The sequence below is a fragment of the Taeniopygia guttata genome, chromosome 3 (assembly GCF_048771995.1).
Source record: "Taeniopygia guttata chromosome 3, bTaeGut7.mat, whole genome shotgun sequence".
NCBI classification, from domain to species: domain Eukaryota; kingdom Metazoa; phylum Chordata; class Aves; order Passeriformes; family Estrildidae; genus Taeniopygia; species Taeniopygia guttata.
In genome coordinates this window covers 83,648,637-83,664,593 of record NC_133027.1, presented here as the reverse complement: position 1 = coordinate 83,664,593, position 15,957 = coordinate 83,648,637, and the positions used below count along the sequence as shown (strand labels likewise).

At 39.9% G+C, this 15,957-nt stretch overlaps 1 protein-coding gene across 2 annotated transcripts in view; it reads right to left on the bottom strand.

Moving 5' to 3' along the window:
• The window catches only part of ADSS2 (adenylosuccinate synthase 2), a 34,937-nt gene extending 19,254 nt beyond the window's left edge, over nt 1-15,683 (bottom strand). Inside the window, exons 1-2 of one of the 2 annotated variants that reach the window (XM_041715289.2) lie at nt 15,550-15,683; nt 443-545 (exon numbers count right to left, since the gene is read on the bottom strand). In XM_041715289.2, the coding sequence (XP_041571223.1) occupies nt 443-545; nt 15,550-15,651 (205 nt within the window). In that variant the 5' untranslated portion in view covers nt 15,652-15,683. Of the gene's footprint in view, nt 1-442; nt 546-14,991; nt 15,431-15,549 lie in introns of those variants that run through there. The other variant, XM_012572420.5, reaches the window with a different exon arrangement.
• Between the last annotated feature and the right edge of the window lie 274 nt (nt 15,684-15,957).

Genomic DNA, 15,957 nt, shown 5'->3' with positions numbered 1-15,957 from the left:
ACTCTGGAGTGTGAAAGTCTTTTGGAGTTAAGCATTCATTTCACAATCCAGTGGAAAAGGGATGGAAGAACTATGGTTCAAAAAGTACTGGTAAGTACTTAACAGGGCTAAAGATTAAACAAAAGAGGGGTATTGTTAGAATAAAATATATAAACGGTAGAGAAAACAAAAGAGAATGGGAGAATGAAGATACACTGGGCAGCTACCTGTTTACATGGTTAGAATAGATAAGAACAAAGATGAACTATCGAAGACGAAAGACATTTCTGTAATCTAAACTTCACAAATGAGTAAAACAGTATTAGGAAGACAGTAAACAATCTAGGCCTATGAAAAATTGAAGAATCCTGATCCTCTACGACCTCAGATACATTTTGTTATTTTAATGTGTCACAGGTCTATAACTAAGGTACTGTCTGTCTTTTAGAGATGTTCCACTTACCAATGAATGCAGTGACTTTTGGATTAATGATCCCACTTGGCAGAAGATGAAAGTCATACTCCACGGCATCCACAACGACTGTATGCCCTGCATTATTGCCTCCCTGAGTGGGGGAGGGAAGGGAGAAAAAAAAAAAAAAAAAGTGTTAACAGTTTTTGATGCTAAAGACAAATGAACACACAGTATAGAAATCAAGTAAATTGGTTACACAGTTTTCACTTCTGTTACTGACAAAAGAGCATTCAGAGATTTCCCAGGAAATCACCCAAACTTGTTTTGTCAAACTGGACAATTTCAACATCAGTATTATCTGCCATATAGACTTTGGACAGTGTTTTGGTTCCTCAAAGGTACAAAACTGTGGCATGAGATTAAAATTCTTCTAAAATTATCATATATAAATATTGTAGAACAATCAAACATTTTTAAAAGTCATCATCAATTTCATTAGTTTTCTGCTACAGTTATGGAAAGTAAAGTATTAGCAGTGGAATTGCAACCTTAGCGAAGTAAAAAAAAAAAAAAAAAAAAGGCAAATTCCCAGTTAAATTAGGAGTATAATAACATACAATTATTGGGATAGGTAAGTGTCATTGTCTGGCGACATGCAGGCTTGTTGTTCCAAATTTTGGGTTCAGAATTTTGAGTGTTTTTCTACAAATAGTAACCAGCAAAACTACCTAGTTCATTCTATACATCCTTCCTGATAAAAGAAGTTATGTAACATTATAAGTCATTTATGTCAAATACATGTTAAGTTAAACGTGCTTTTAAGGGTGAATCTAAAGACAACTAAAACAATTGCATTTTCATAAGTTACCAGAAACCATTTACATCAAACTAACACTTCAAACATTTCTAGTGCTTTTCATTACAACAAAGACAGCATTAAGCGATTCATTTAACTCTGAAATCCATCTAAAATACTAAAAGCAGCTTGTGACCAAGTCTTAAATATGGTCAAGAAAGGCTTATGAAACTAAGAAGATTACAAAACAGTTACCAAATATCCCCAGTTCTTGTTTGCTGTACTTTTGAAAATAAGCTTATACTCTCTTGTGACCCAGTCATTTGTGCAAGACAAGGTTACACAGAAAATGGTTGTTTGTCATAACCACAGGAACATCCTTCACAGGCACCTCAAACCAGAAGTTAAACAAACTGCTTCACAGAAAGAAAACCTTTAAGAAACACTTTTAAGCTGAGCCACCTTTCCGCAAAAGACAAAATGAAGAAAGACGTTATATGAAAAGAAACTATAAGAATTATTAATCCATGGAGTTACAAATCTGAAATATTTCAGAAGATTGTATCACAGATGGACTTTTCTAAGTAATGTACTGAACAGCTACTCACTACTTCTGTAACATTTACAAAGCATGAATCCAATACATAAAGCTGTATCTGACAATACAAATAAAGAGTAATTGTAGGTATCAAACATTTGTGCCAGTACACAGACACACATGCCACAGGTACAAGTTTAATCTCACTGAAGTCAGCAATGAAAATTTTGTAATTTCAGCTTTATTTATTTGAGGACCTGCATCACTTCACCCTCTCTGAAAAGAGAGAAAACTTACAAACCTTCACCCAACAAAGGAAATGCCTGAGTTTAATAAGAGTTTACAATTTTTAATAACATACTGCAGAATTTTTCCATGCAGTGAACACTACCTTGAAGTAGCTGTAAAGATTTTTCGATGCAAATTTTCACTCAAAGTGATCTGACTCAACCAGACAATGATAATTTTTCAATTCACAACAAATGAATGATATTGAACGAAGACATAAAGCAGGCTTTTCAAATTCACTGTTTTAAGAAAGTAATAAATGCTCATGAATAAACTTCCTGTTCCTGTTTGCATTCTTTCTACTCAACAGCTTTAAGGTTATTTAGCAGTCTACCACTCCACAATTGAGTGTTTGATTTAAAAGGACATTAACCAGATACATTACTAGATAGATCACTTACAATTATTTTTTAAATGTAATGTTGATACTCCTGAGCTACTGCAAGTTACTCCAAAAGCAGACAATATTTTAAAGAACTATTAAGTTACATACTTATATAAAATGCACTAGGTATTTTTTGTAATAAAAGACATTAGTTTTCTACTCAGTGTTTGAGAAGCTAAGCAAAACCTTGCTTAGCAAAGAAGCAGAGTTATGCACTAAAGTATCATTTATAGTCAAGAACTTGTACTGAAAGCAGTAGTGTGCAGAAAGCTGTGAAAGTGGTAGTTACCTTCTTCCACATCAGATTCCTTCAAATTATTCCTTTCTATTAGATTCACTAATATCAGCCTAGACTTTAACATGAGCACTGAAGTGCTTTAAATGAAAATTCAATAGATAGGTCTATGTACAGCACTGAAGTACTGAGGTATTAGTAATTTACAAATGGGAAGACAAGTCCAAAGTCTCTGCCGGCAGCATAAACAAACTGGACTAACTCATAAATAACACTAACATTAGTGAATGACTATTTATTTGAAATTCTCTACTACCTTGACAATTAATTTAATGTTTTGCTTCTCAATTTATAAAATAATAAAAAAAAAAAGGTAAAGGTTCTCTTGTGTCATGAATGTCAAAAAACGAGAAAGAAAAACTGGTCACTCTAGAAAGTAGAACATGATCAACAATAAAATCTTAATTCCCTAAGGTCTGCCAAGTTACTAGTGCCATTCAGACATTCAGGCAACTTAAAGTTCAGCAGTCACATGTGCTTGAACAAGGTGTACAGCATGCAGCCTCTGTAGTCACAAGAACGTAACTGCTGACTTCAGGCGGTGTCAAAATTTCATCGTTGCACTGCTGAGTGATGCCAAGGGTGTTGGTTCCATGCTCACTGAAAAATACCCCATGGCTGAGAGAATAAAAATGGCATTTTACCTTTTAAACCTTGACTGTTCATGCAACAGAGCTCATGCTTCACCTAGAAGCAAAGCAGTGGTATTTATTCTAAATGTTTGCTGTGAGCAGCTCTACTTTAAGGTATTTTGGCTAGATACTAAAGTAGAAAACATCTGACAAATCACCATCTTAAGCCATATGAATACCTCAATGTTTCCAAAAAAGTATTTTAAGATCAGACTCAAATTTGAATCTCAGAAATTGATTATATTATTATGATGCCCACAAGAAGAAAAGATTCAATCCTGAAAGTGTTATTGATGGAAGTTGTCTGGTAGAATATTAAGTCAGTCCCCACACTGCTCTTGACGTCATTCTGTCAAAATGAGTCATTGTGAAAAGTATTTTTAATTTCAAACCTTATTTTAAGAGAGCATTAAAGTAACAGCATGTCATGAATTTGATTTCCAAAATTCTTCTGCTGGTTTACAGGTAAGCTCTACCCTAATTGCAGAAATGCAAGCATGTGGTTACACGGTATGAATTGTAATATTTTAAAATAATGGTTTACACTGTACGCTTTACAGTGAACTTGCAGTGAAGTGTACACATGCTGTGTGCTCAGACATTGCTCAACATGGGTTTGGTAAACAATTTTAATTACAGAAATCTGAACTCAGCATTCTAGTGGTGGCGAGACGAAGGGGAGGGTTGTTTTTAGGTTACGGGGTTTAAATTTGTTTTGGGTTGTTCTTTCTCTTCTCCAGATATTGATGTTAATGCAAGAAACTATTGCCTCTGAGCATAATTTAAGCTTCAAACTGATGAAGTCACTCCTGTTTTCTGCATTTTCCATCTGGATTTCTCACTCCTCCCTCAACCAACTAAACCAAATGGGACCAGCTACGTCATTCAAACTAACACTCCTTTGATTCACATGTTTAAACATTATTAATGGAGAACTAACTGTGGAAATTATTTTCACCATTAGTTAAACAAAGTTTATGCTCAAATGATATTCAATACCTTATGTAAAGCTTTTGCCAGAGGGAAATTAAGATATACAAGTCTTTGCAGTCAAAATATAGTCATTGAGGCTGGCAATACTCCCTAGCTAACTAAATAAAAAATCAGTTTACCACATCTCAGTAATCTTGTAAGTACCCAAAAGCAGGACTTCTCTCCCACATACGTGAAAACAAATACCTGTGTGCCAACACAGGCAGTGGACAAATGTGAAGCAAGACCAAAGGATGCTCTTGCTCAGTCTGGAATACACTACACACAGCAGTGGCTTCCTTCGCCTTTCTCCCTGCACAAGATTTCCTTTAGCTGAGCCAACAAGAGTGCCATGGCCAAGATACCCTGAGGGCAAGACAACTCTGGATTCAGCTACAAACAGACCGACTGCAGAAAAGGACTGATGAAGCTGAAATATGACTTCTTATATATAAGAGATATAAGACCCCAGCAGCACTCTGAACAAAGAACTTCACTGGGATGCTTTCTTCCCATTCTGCAGAACAGCAGCAGAGGAAGCCTTTTTCATCACAGAAAAAATAGTATATAGGAATGGAACAAAAAAAAAACAGAACACAAAACAATTCTAAAATTCTCAGGCAACAAAACAGCAACCCAAAACAAAGAGCAGTAAGAACCAGCAACAACCAGCAATACCATGCTCCTGCCAAAGGGCTAACTCAGGACTACACCTGAAGCCCCAAGCATACTTCACTTAAATACAGTGCTATTTATTTGCTCATCTCTATCAGGACATTAGCATTGCAGTCTGAGCATACTTTAAGGTTTCTAAAATTGGATTTTCAGAAGTCAGCAACCTTCTTAGCACTAAAATAAGCTAAAAGAATTTGGTTTGTCTTCCTTCCTTCCATTATTTTTTCTCCTTGTATCTTTCAATACAGTGCTTGGAACAGTTCTTTCTCCACTCCCAAACAATTTTCAGTGACCAAAAAATCAGTGCTTTCAGCAGCCCGCAGCTTTATCAAATTACAATGCAAAATCCAGCTCAAAAGGGTGCCAGTTGGATTGGAATGAAAACATTTCCTCCCACTTATTGAGAGACACAGCACGAACCTTTGCTGTGTGTCCCAATATGACATGAGCTGCTGAAGCAAGTCCAGAGAAGAGCCATGAAGATGCTGAGGGCTGGAGAACCTCTTCTGCAAAAATAGGTTGAGAGAGTTGGAATTGTTCAACGTGGAGAAGGTTCTGGTGCAACCTTACTGCAGCCTTCCAGTACCCAAGGACCTACAAGAGACCTGGAGAGGGGCTTTTTACAAGAGCACATAGTGACAAGACAAGGGGGAATGGCTTTTACCTGAGAGTAGGTTGAGATTAGATATTAGGAAGAAATTCTTTACTGTAGACTACTACTGCAACCAGAGACGTGGTAGATGCCCCATCCCTCAAAGTGCCTAAAGCCAGCCTAGATGGAGCTCTACGCAACTCAATATAGGGAAAGGTGTTCCCACTCATAACAGGAGGGGACTGGAACCCAACAATATTCAAAGTATCTTCCAACACAAACCATTCCACAATTCTGTGATTTCAGTATAAGGATTTAGTCTAAGGACTTAGTTTGATGTAATGATGGATGAACTATTTAAAATCATATTAAGATATAGTAGCTTTTTTTCTCCTTGCATAATCTTGACACTATTAAATTACAGTAATATCTTAAAGTATTTCAAGTGGAATAGGGAAAGTGAGATCAGGTGCATGATCACGAGTTAATCCGTAATATTTAAACAAAATCTGTGTAGGATACTGAACATATAAACTCTTAAAATGCATTATTCCAGTTTTACTAGTGCAGTATGCTTAAATCACTTCCTTGAAAAAGCATACAATCCCTGACCACTAGTTAGTAATCTTGAAATATCCAAGTTATTCAATGTGTAGAAGAGCTAAATTTACAGGAGACAGAAATGTGCCCACTAATACACAAATTATCACACCACTACTGTTAAGATTGACAGTAATCCTTGTAACAAAACCTCATACCTATCTGCTTTATATAAACATAATTCAATAAAACATTCCCTACAAAACTCTTATTTTTTAAATATTTTACACTGGTAGGCTGCTCAGAGATATTTTTTTACAGTAAACAAAAACACTAAGTTTTTTTTTTCCCTTCAGCTTGTAAAATATTAAGTAGCCCAAAAATCCTTCTCAGTGTAAGCACCACGCCCAATAATCTGCATATTCAATTCAGATAGGCTGGTGAGTAGTACACACAAAACAAGATACCATTCTAAAACACACCTATCCTGGCAAACATGAACAGAATCAGTGACATGCACACCGAGGGGTCATAAGATAGCAAAGGCAGCTGCAAGCATTGCTCATCTGGGAACTGTCTGATAAATATTCTTTGAAAACACCCTTTTTACAAGAGTGTTGAGCACCTCAAAATACTAATTTGAAAGGGGGAAAAGTCATTATGTGCTGACTTCTGCTAGCCAAAAGCCACTATCAAAGCACCGGAAAGCAACACTTAGCACAAACACCTGACACTAACACAACAGTTACACAATGCTGTGCCCTTGTCCAGACAGCATCACTGGAAAAAACACTCAATTCTCATGAATAGTATCAAAGAGAACACACTTTAAACATACTGACTGAACAGTATTTCTGATAGGACATCTATGGTAATTTTAAGGTTTATCAGTTCAGCATTTCCCCAGGCTATGCAAAATCAATTACTTTCTTTTGCTTTCTATAGCTTTTAAATACAGTAACTGCCAACATTTTGGGTAAAAAACAGAACACAAATAGTAAAAAATATTATATTATATATATTATAAATATTTTATGTAAATAATGCAAGCACCTGACTGCAATTTCACAATGTTTCTCCTTATAGCTCTGAAGACTGAAAAAAATTGTAGAAGTGTAACTATTACAGAGTCATACTTTGGACCCACACTGGTAAACTCCTAAGGATGTATGAGCAACTTTAAGGATAAGCCTTCTCACTTTGAAGCTTCCCAAAGCTCTTTGGATTGCTACATACTGTCCATGCACAACAGCTTTCTAATCACATATACAGCACGGATAAGAAGCATTGATAATAATATTTAACAGCAATTTTTCTTCTGGAATTGCATTGCTGTACTAGTGAAAAGCCCCTAAGGAACATTCATATATGAAGCTGATTCACTGAACAAATAAGAGCCAGCCTTTTTACAGATACTTTAATAAATTTAATTTGACAGAACAATAATCATATATGCAAGTCTTCAGAAGTTAACTGATGACTAGTTAATCAACATTTTTGCAACATGACCTCAACTCCCAGGATTAAAGAGAGACGCCCTTTTTAAACCAAAATATTGTTTTCTCACTGAATTAAAATAGCACAAGGAAGTTTATCAGCTAAGACTTCAAGTTTACAGTGTATAACCAGCCATTACCAAAATTCAGCTTATGGAACTGGATGTTACAAACTCCGGTATATTTTATGTGGAATGCCTGTTAACTTAGAAGCTTATGTGAAACTGAGTGAAGCCAACAACCCAGGAAACATGGAACCTCACTTCCCAAAAAGGACTGAAAATTATACAAAGCCCTACTCAAATGCTTATAGAGACATCTTGAACCAGAGCACTTTTCCCCTGGTGAGTTTGATCAGAGAAGTTCCTTGCTCATTGGTTTGCAGCCAATCTCACTGGTTTGCCAGAAATGCATGCAAAGGACATCACCGATTATCTTTTATCTTTCCAGTTTAAGTGATAAGAATTTGCAGTTCTTCCATCTTCCTGGCACACGGGACTCTTTCAGGAAAAATATACATACTTAGTATATCCATCATTCAACTGAAAGACAGTCCCTTTCAGTTTTAAATTCATTCTAGCTTAAAAGCTTAAAACTTAGAGGTTTTCCCTCTTTTTTTTTTTTTTTTGGCAAAAGAAGTGCCAACAATCTAATAGGAAATGTGAACGGACCGATTTAGATATCAAGTAAAATCAAAAGGGAAAGCAGAATTCTTGTTCATAAACTGAAAGCAAAAAATTACTCCTTATTATAAGGGGGAAAAACCCCAGCAAAACATTCCTTGTTCTGGAAAACCTTTGTGTAGAGGACAAAGGTGTGCCATGTGTGTTACCCAAATATTACATGTGCGCATATGTAAATAGAAGATGCTAGTAATAAATCACTGCAGGAACACAAACACAGTGCATGCAAAATTAAGACAGCAGAACAAGAGCATATATTTTTCCATTTTAGATTTACATATGTTGAAAATAGGTATTTTATTTCCAGAGCACATCTTTGTTAGTCAAGAGCAGACTAGATGTTAGCATAAACACCAGAACAGTTAAATCCCTTCTGAACACATCAAGACAGTTCAAACCCCCTTGCCTACAGCAGTCCTACCATAGCCATTAAGACTGGTCTGCATTACTACAAATTTACTTAGCAGTTGAGGTGCTTAAGGAAAAAAAGGTTTGAGGAAAGCAGATTGAAATTGCAATTAACAGCATATCGTGAAATGACTCTCTAAACTGGTACTAAATACAAGAGTATTCAGAGCAGCTTTGCAATACTGACATGTGCATTTAAGAGAACCATCTACCCAAAAAGTCTATGATGACAATCATTGCCTTTTCTTATGACATGATCATGCCAAGTTGTCTATCTAAAAAATATGATGCCTCAGGGAAGAGCAAAGAAGTCTTTCAAGTTATTTCCTCTAGAATAAAAATTAGTTGTCTACTTTAAAGAGATGTTATCTCATGCAATTTTAAGGAAGAAGCCATACACTCCTTTCAACTCTCTCCATCAGATGTGTGTGTGCATAATTTTTTCTACAGTTTACTTTTATTGCTACCACATTCCAGCATTCATTTTTAGCTCAGGGCAACCACTGTTGTTTCTGAGCTAGCTATCCAAGTGACTGCCAAGTTGGGCAAGAAGCAAGTCAATGTTGCTTTGGCATCATATGGTTGTAAACATTTTCATTTAACTCTTAGATGAAAAGTCAAAAATACACCAAGAAAGCTGGATACTACCATTACTCACAAGAAACATATGAGAGGCTGCTTCTTTGCCAAAATCAGGTTCTGGGAATGCTGAGCACACCTTTAAAAAATTAATCAGTCTAATGAGGCAACATATCTGAACCCCATGATGTGTCCCAGGTAGGAACAGCTTTGCAATTACTATGCTATTCACTCCTCTATTCATGACATATTGTCAAAAATGTATTTTAAACCTACGACTGCAAACCATCTCCCCCTAAAAATGTATAAACAATTTAAAAACCCACCAGGTTTTGATATTAATTCATTTTCTCTTATTCTCACATATATTGTGATTAATTTCTCTTTCTCTCCCCTTTCCACCCCCACTGAATAAAGAGTTAACAAACTCTAGCGTATAACCTACCACTGAATTTTAGTATAAACAGCAGCCAGCAGTTAGCATTTTCTTAATTTACAAATCCATTTGTGTCTGCAAGATCGAAACCTAGTTCAAGAAGCCATCATGTTACATACTTTATAAAGGTTTCTTAAACTTTGGCTAGACTTCAGAAACTTCTGAATGTGTAGTACAAGTACTGTTGCATCAAGAATGTGGTTTGAGGCAGAATGCAACAAAATAAGAACACTGTTTTACACATTCACCTGTTTTCTCCTAACAAATAAAACACCAACTTTACTGAAGTCTACTAATCTTAAGAAACTCCATACATTTCTCTATATTGACAGAATTAGCTCTGAGGACTACTACAAAAAGGAGTTACTCAGAAAGACTCTCTAGAGATGGTTCTGACTTCGTTTTACCTGACCTGCAAAACTTTATTCTGCTTCAATGCCTGTGTATGCTAGTTAGGAAACAGGAGTCATAATTTGAAGTCCAGAATAAAGACCAATCTGTCCCTAAGAAATAAAAAAGATCAAGTGAGGCAGACAGATAAGGAGCAAGCAAAACATTCAAGGCACAGATATGTCCAGCACTGCATGGCTTCAATGCACAAACCCCACCAATGTCTGCTGTAGTGACAATATTCAAGAAAGGACATGAAAAACAATAAGTGACTTTGGGAACACTTACAGAAAACACACTCCAAATGCATGAAGTAGTACAGTAGAAATTTAAAAAATGCATTTTAAATCCTAATGAGCCGCTACAGAGTATTGCATCTCAGTCAACAAACATATACATTGTAGTTTTCCCCCCCTCACCGTAACAATACATTAAGCTTCTGTAGTAGCAGGTAACAGTAAAATGGAAAGAGCATTAAGAAACCAGTAGATCAAGGTATAATTTGCTCTTCAGTGCTTTTAAGGCCTTCTTTGTTAATAGTGCAAACTTTATGAGCTGGAAAATCACATTAAAATTGTTCTTCTGTTTAAAATAACATAGACATTGTGTGATTGCTTACAGTAATAAGAAATAACCTGGCCATGATGCTTTAAAGTAGGTCTGTAAGCATAGGGCTCACCGATAGGGTAGGCCAAAGATGTCACTTTAGCGACTCTCCTCACACCAGAGCACACCACTGGCATGCTGCCAAGCACCACAAGGTCCAGCAGTGCACTCAGCACTTAAAGAAAGCTCTAGTTAGGCATCACTTACTGAACGCCTGTGCAGCTAGAAAATAAGCTATAACTAACAGCTATTGCTATTAATTCTGGTATTCCTAATTCTGCATAGCTTGCATAGGTTCTAGACTTAAATATTTTTCAAATGAGAATATTCAGCCATAAAGACTAGTGAAGGTATCAGACAGCATTGGTGTGAGGACTTCAGTCAGCAGCTGATTGAAGGTAACATTATCAATCGGTTATCAGCTGATTGATGGTGACTGCTTAACCCAAGGATCTGCACACTGAAAACTTCTCTAGATGTGCACTACAGTTACCACATTATCAAGGGATCAGCAGTGGCATTACTGTACACATTGCTGTTGGGCAGAAGAGGAAAAGGGACCATGAAGACTCACACACTGCAATTCATATGCATTAGCAGTTCAGGAGTAGAATTCCACAGCAGGAAGATCACACTGAAACCAGATGAGAAGATCTGGTAAAAAGCTGCAATTCTGCTTCGGAGTAGCAACAATGTGTAAGACAGAACTAAAGAAGCAGCAAAATTGGATTCTTTAGCATGGGGAATACATCATAAAAAATGAAGCGAAAGCTTAGAAATCTTACTCACTTCTGTGAATTATATTCTCTGACTAAATCAACTACCTCCAATAGTAAGAAAAGGAAGTGACCAAAAACTTGCTGATGAAATGAGTGAAAGAGAACAGAATCAGTGCAGATATTACTTTTTTTTTGCTGCATGGTAAACACTGGTAGATTGGGTGGAGGGGTGCTGTTAATATAGGCGATAAACAGCATTTTTTAGTACTGCATTTGTTTTGAAAAAATATTATCTAAAATAACATGCTTGCATTAATTTCCCATTTCCATCACTCCCACTAACAAATGAAACTGGTAATTCATTCCCTAACTTGGCTGCAATCTGTAATGGTAGGAAGTCCTTAATCAGAACAAGAAGCATTGTCCTTTAACTTTCCATTATCTGTGGAATTTACAAAACACAATGTAACCTTAAAAATTGCCAGGTTTGCTGGCATCAAGGCTAACTGCTTACTAAGAGAATATGGTATCAATCAAATCATACAAAACCAATGTTCTTCTGGCAATTATTCCTGAATCTCAAACCAATTCTTGCTCTATTTTACTGTCTGAGCTATGATTTATGTGATAGCATGCAGACAGACTTTGTTCTTTACCACACAGAAGACAAGATACAGGTTTAAGTGCAAAGTCTCACCAATGTATTCATTTTATCAATAGTATCATTTTACCAGAAACGCCCAAGAGGTAAATCAAAAACAATTCCGATTTTACAGTGGAAGAACAACTACATACTTTACCTGCCATATAGATACGTTTGTATTAATTGTATCTGAACCCTGTGCAGTATCTTCACAAAACTATCATAGTTGCCAGTCCAGTTTCAACTACTTACATGCAGCCCCTGGACATATCTTAATTTTAACTTAGCTTCTTGTAACAGTTGCTGTTGAAACCATGATAAATTAATCTCTGTTAAATTCTGAAGCTGTCTTCTGAAAAGAAAATACCATTCTCTTCCTCTGAGCACAAGACCACTTTTCACAACCTCTAAACCAAAGATAAAATACTCTAGAGGGTGCTATTTATAAGTAGAGTCATAACTTATCTCCTGACACTCTCATTCAGCTAACTGCACCTGAGTAAGCACCTGGTTCCAAATGCCACAGTTGGTTGATCAAACTGGAGTCATCTGCACACGTACTACTTAGGAGACAAAAAGGCATGGCCACAGATTTCAGAGTACAACTTCTCACAATGCCTCACAGGCATCGTAAAACTAAGTGAGAAGTCACATCTTGTGCCTGGGATGGGACTGTGCTCATGCTCTGCATCTGCCCAGAACAAAGTACAGTGAGAAGAACCCTAGAGAGTTTCACTGCATGTACAACACGAGCTTCCAAGACATCTCAGACCGGCTACATCAACTTTCCTAGGCCTCCAACACTTGTACTAATAAATTTTCCACAAGAGCACTCTGGAAATATTTGACGTCATCCACAGGCATTCTAGCCACTCTGTGGCATGATGAACAGAAAAATCATCCTGGAATAAGTAAGAGCATAACAGTGAAATAAGAATCAGAAGCTCCAATTACAGAAAGCTGATATTAGCAAGCACTAGACCAAGTGTGTGACTGTCTTTCTTTCTGGACTTGTACCACTACAAAAAGCACAAGGGTCACACTGATTTACCAGCACTAACAAAAAGTTCATAAATATGCTTGTACACATAGCAAGAATATTCAATAATAATAAATTATTTTATCAGTGCCACTGAAGGAGACCATTCCTATTTTCTCCTCTCATTCTGAGAAATCATTCTTTGTGCTTCCCCTGTTCTGAACCTCTCTTCTCACCAAGGTCCTTTGAACCAATAAAATCCAGTTTTATTTACTAGAACAGCAGAAAGTAAATCCAACAAGCAATAGCTTCCTGCCACTCTGATGAGTTAAATCAACTTACAGAAGTGTTCAACTGCCAGAGCTAGTGCATGGGGTGGAGACTCGGGCCAGTCATTTACAGGAAGGGAAGAAAGGAGGAAGAAAAACTTCCTTCATCAGGAGCAACAAGCTGTTAAAAATGGCAGAAGTTCATGGCTTGGGATATGGCCATGAAATTCTAGCTTGAGATAACATCAGAACTTTTCCCTTTTCTTCATCTTTTACCCAGCTGTTCCAAACAAGTAACAAGCACATTAAAACATGTGAACACACAAGTTCACTGTTTGCCTCTCTTTCTCTTCCAAAACTTAGTATTAAACATACACATTCACCTATGTGCCCTTCAAGTTTCAAGAACAAAGTCATAAAAGACGAACTGAGTCACTCACTCTGTTCTATGACCCACAAAGCCAGGCAGTCATACCACAGCAGCACATTGGATATTATTAATAAAAAAAAAAAAAAAAGAAAATACCAAACCAAAAAACAGAGAAGTGGAAAAAAATAATTTATTTGTGAAAACAGCTATTTAAGAATGTATTTGTTTACCTCAAAATTTAATTCTCTGAAGTTTAAGGTATTGACTTGTCAGCTTTGCAACTGACTTGTTTTTGAAAACACCAGTTTATGTCCAGTTCTCATTGGATAACAACCGTTCAGCGTTTGCACTCTTTGGAGAATGATACGCACTTCCAAGATATGTTTATTTAAGAGCAAATTTACTTTGCGCATTCAAGAAAAGCGCACAGATAACAACACTTACATGAAACCTGCACATACTACAGGCATTTTATATGTATGTCTCAACTTTAAGAAGAAAACCCGTGCGTAGCTTCAGCTCACTGTGTTGTGCTCCAGAGCATTACTATACCAGAGATACTGAGAAAAGCATCTCAGATCTGTATTGTTTTTATTGTTTTAACGCAGCCATTAAGAGTATTTTGCTTGCAGGCTAGACTTTTTTTTTTTTTTTTTTTTTGCTTTTTGGCTGGAGTAAGGCTTCCGTAGAGAGGAAAAAAATATATAAGTATATAAACAGGTAAATGTGGGATCCTATTGGCACAACAACAACGATCTCGGAGCAAGGGCAGGCGAATCATTTACCAGCTACTTTTAGCTGAAGACGCCCGAGTTGTGGCGGACTACACGAATCCCCCACGTGCATCCTACAACTCGCGGTCGGTTTCGCGCCGCTCCCGGCGCTGCGGCCCGGTGAGGCTCCCGCCGCCACCGCCGGGGTGGGATCGCGGCACCGCGGCATGCGCCGAGCACGGCCCCTGCCCGGCGCCCCCCGGACACAAAGAGCGGGAGGCCGGAGGGGGAGGAAGGACGCGACCCCAGGCGCATTCCTCCTGCCGGGGGCCAGCTCTGGCCGGCGAGGAGGGCGCCTTCCTCTTCCTCCTCTGCTCCCGGCGCCGGGACAAAGGAGGCGCGGGAGAGCTGCGGAGCCCGGCACGGGGCTCTCACCAGAGGAAGAAGCTCTGCTGCCCCGCCGCCCCCGGCCCTGCGCCTCCCCGGACGTTCGGTAGAACCGGGGCCGTTAGATGCGCCCGGCGGGGCCGGCGGCCTCAAGGTGACACTCGCGGCCTCCCCCGCGCCCCAGCCGCCTCCCTCCTCCTCCTCACCTGGCACCTGCAGACGATGTCGGCGTCCTGCGCCAGCAGATCCACCACCTTGCCCTTACCCTCATCGCCCCACTGGGCGCCCAGCACGACGGTGACCCTGTTGCCGGGGCGGCGGGCGGCGCACTCGCCGTTGGGGATGCCAGGGCCGCCGTGCTCCGCCATGGCTCGCGCTGCCCGCTCCGGCGCCGCTCCAGGCACATGCGGCAGCGCGCGGCAGCCGCTCCGCTCCCCCCGCCTCCGCCTCCTCCTTCCCCTCCCCGCCGGGCGGGCGGGCGGTGCCGCCGCTCTCGCGTCCAGGTGCCACCGCCTATCGGCCTGACCTGCCCCGCCAGCCCCCGCCAGCCCAACCCCTGCCCTCAGCCGGAGCTCGCCGCTCGTTCGCGTGGAAAACCAGAGCGGCCACCGCTGCTCCCGGCCGCTCTTTTCCCTGCCGCTCCCCCACTACGCCTCCCAGTTCCGACTACGTTACCCAGCGCGCCGCGCGGCCTCCCCCACGCGGGACGCCGCGGGGAGCCGGGCGCGGAGGACACTGGGGCGCGTAGTCCCCGCGGGCCGCACCTGCGGCAGGACGGCGCCTCGGCGGTTGCCCCGGGCGGCCTCGCGGCGGCGGGAGGCCGAGGGACGGGGCGGGCGCGGCCATAGTGGCGGCGGGGCCCGCATGGCGCCTGTGCCTGGCGGCCGTGGGGAGAGGACACCGGGGCGCCGATGCCGCCCGTCCAGCAGAGTTAGCTGTGGCTGCCGTTCCCCCGGGCTTTCAGCTGCCGCGGTACCTGCGGCTCCCACCGCGGGTGTCAGAGTTGTACGCGTGTGTGCAGTGTATCCCGGCGCTGCCTGCGCGCTTGGCCTTGGTGGATTATTGATCACAAGACTATAAATTAAAGTTCGGGGAACGAAGGCTGAATATAAGAGGCCATTTTCTCCAGAGATACCGGAACATGGCCCCAGGCTTATTCATGAGGAAAAACA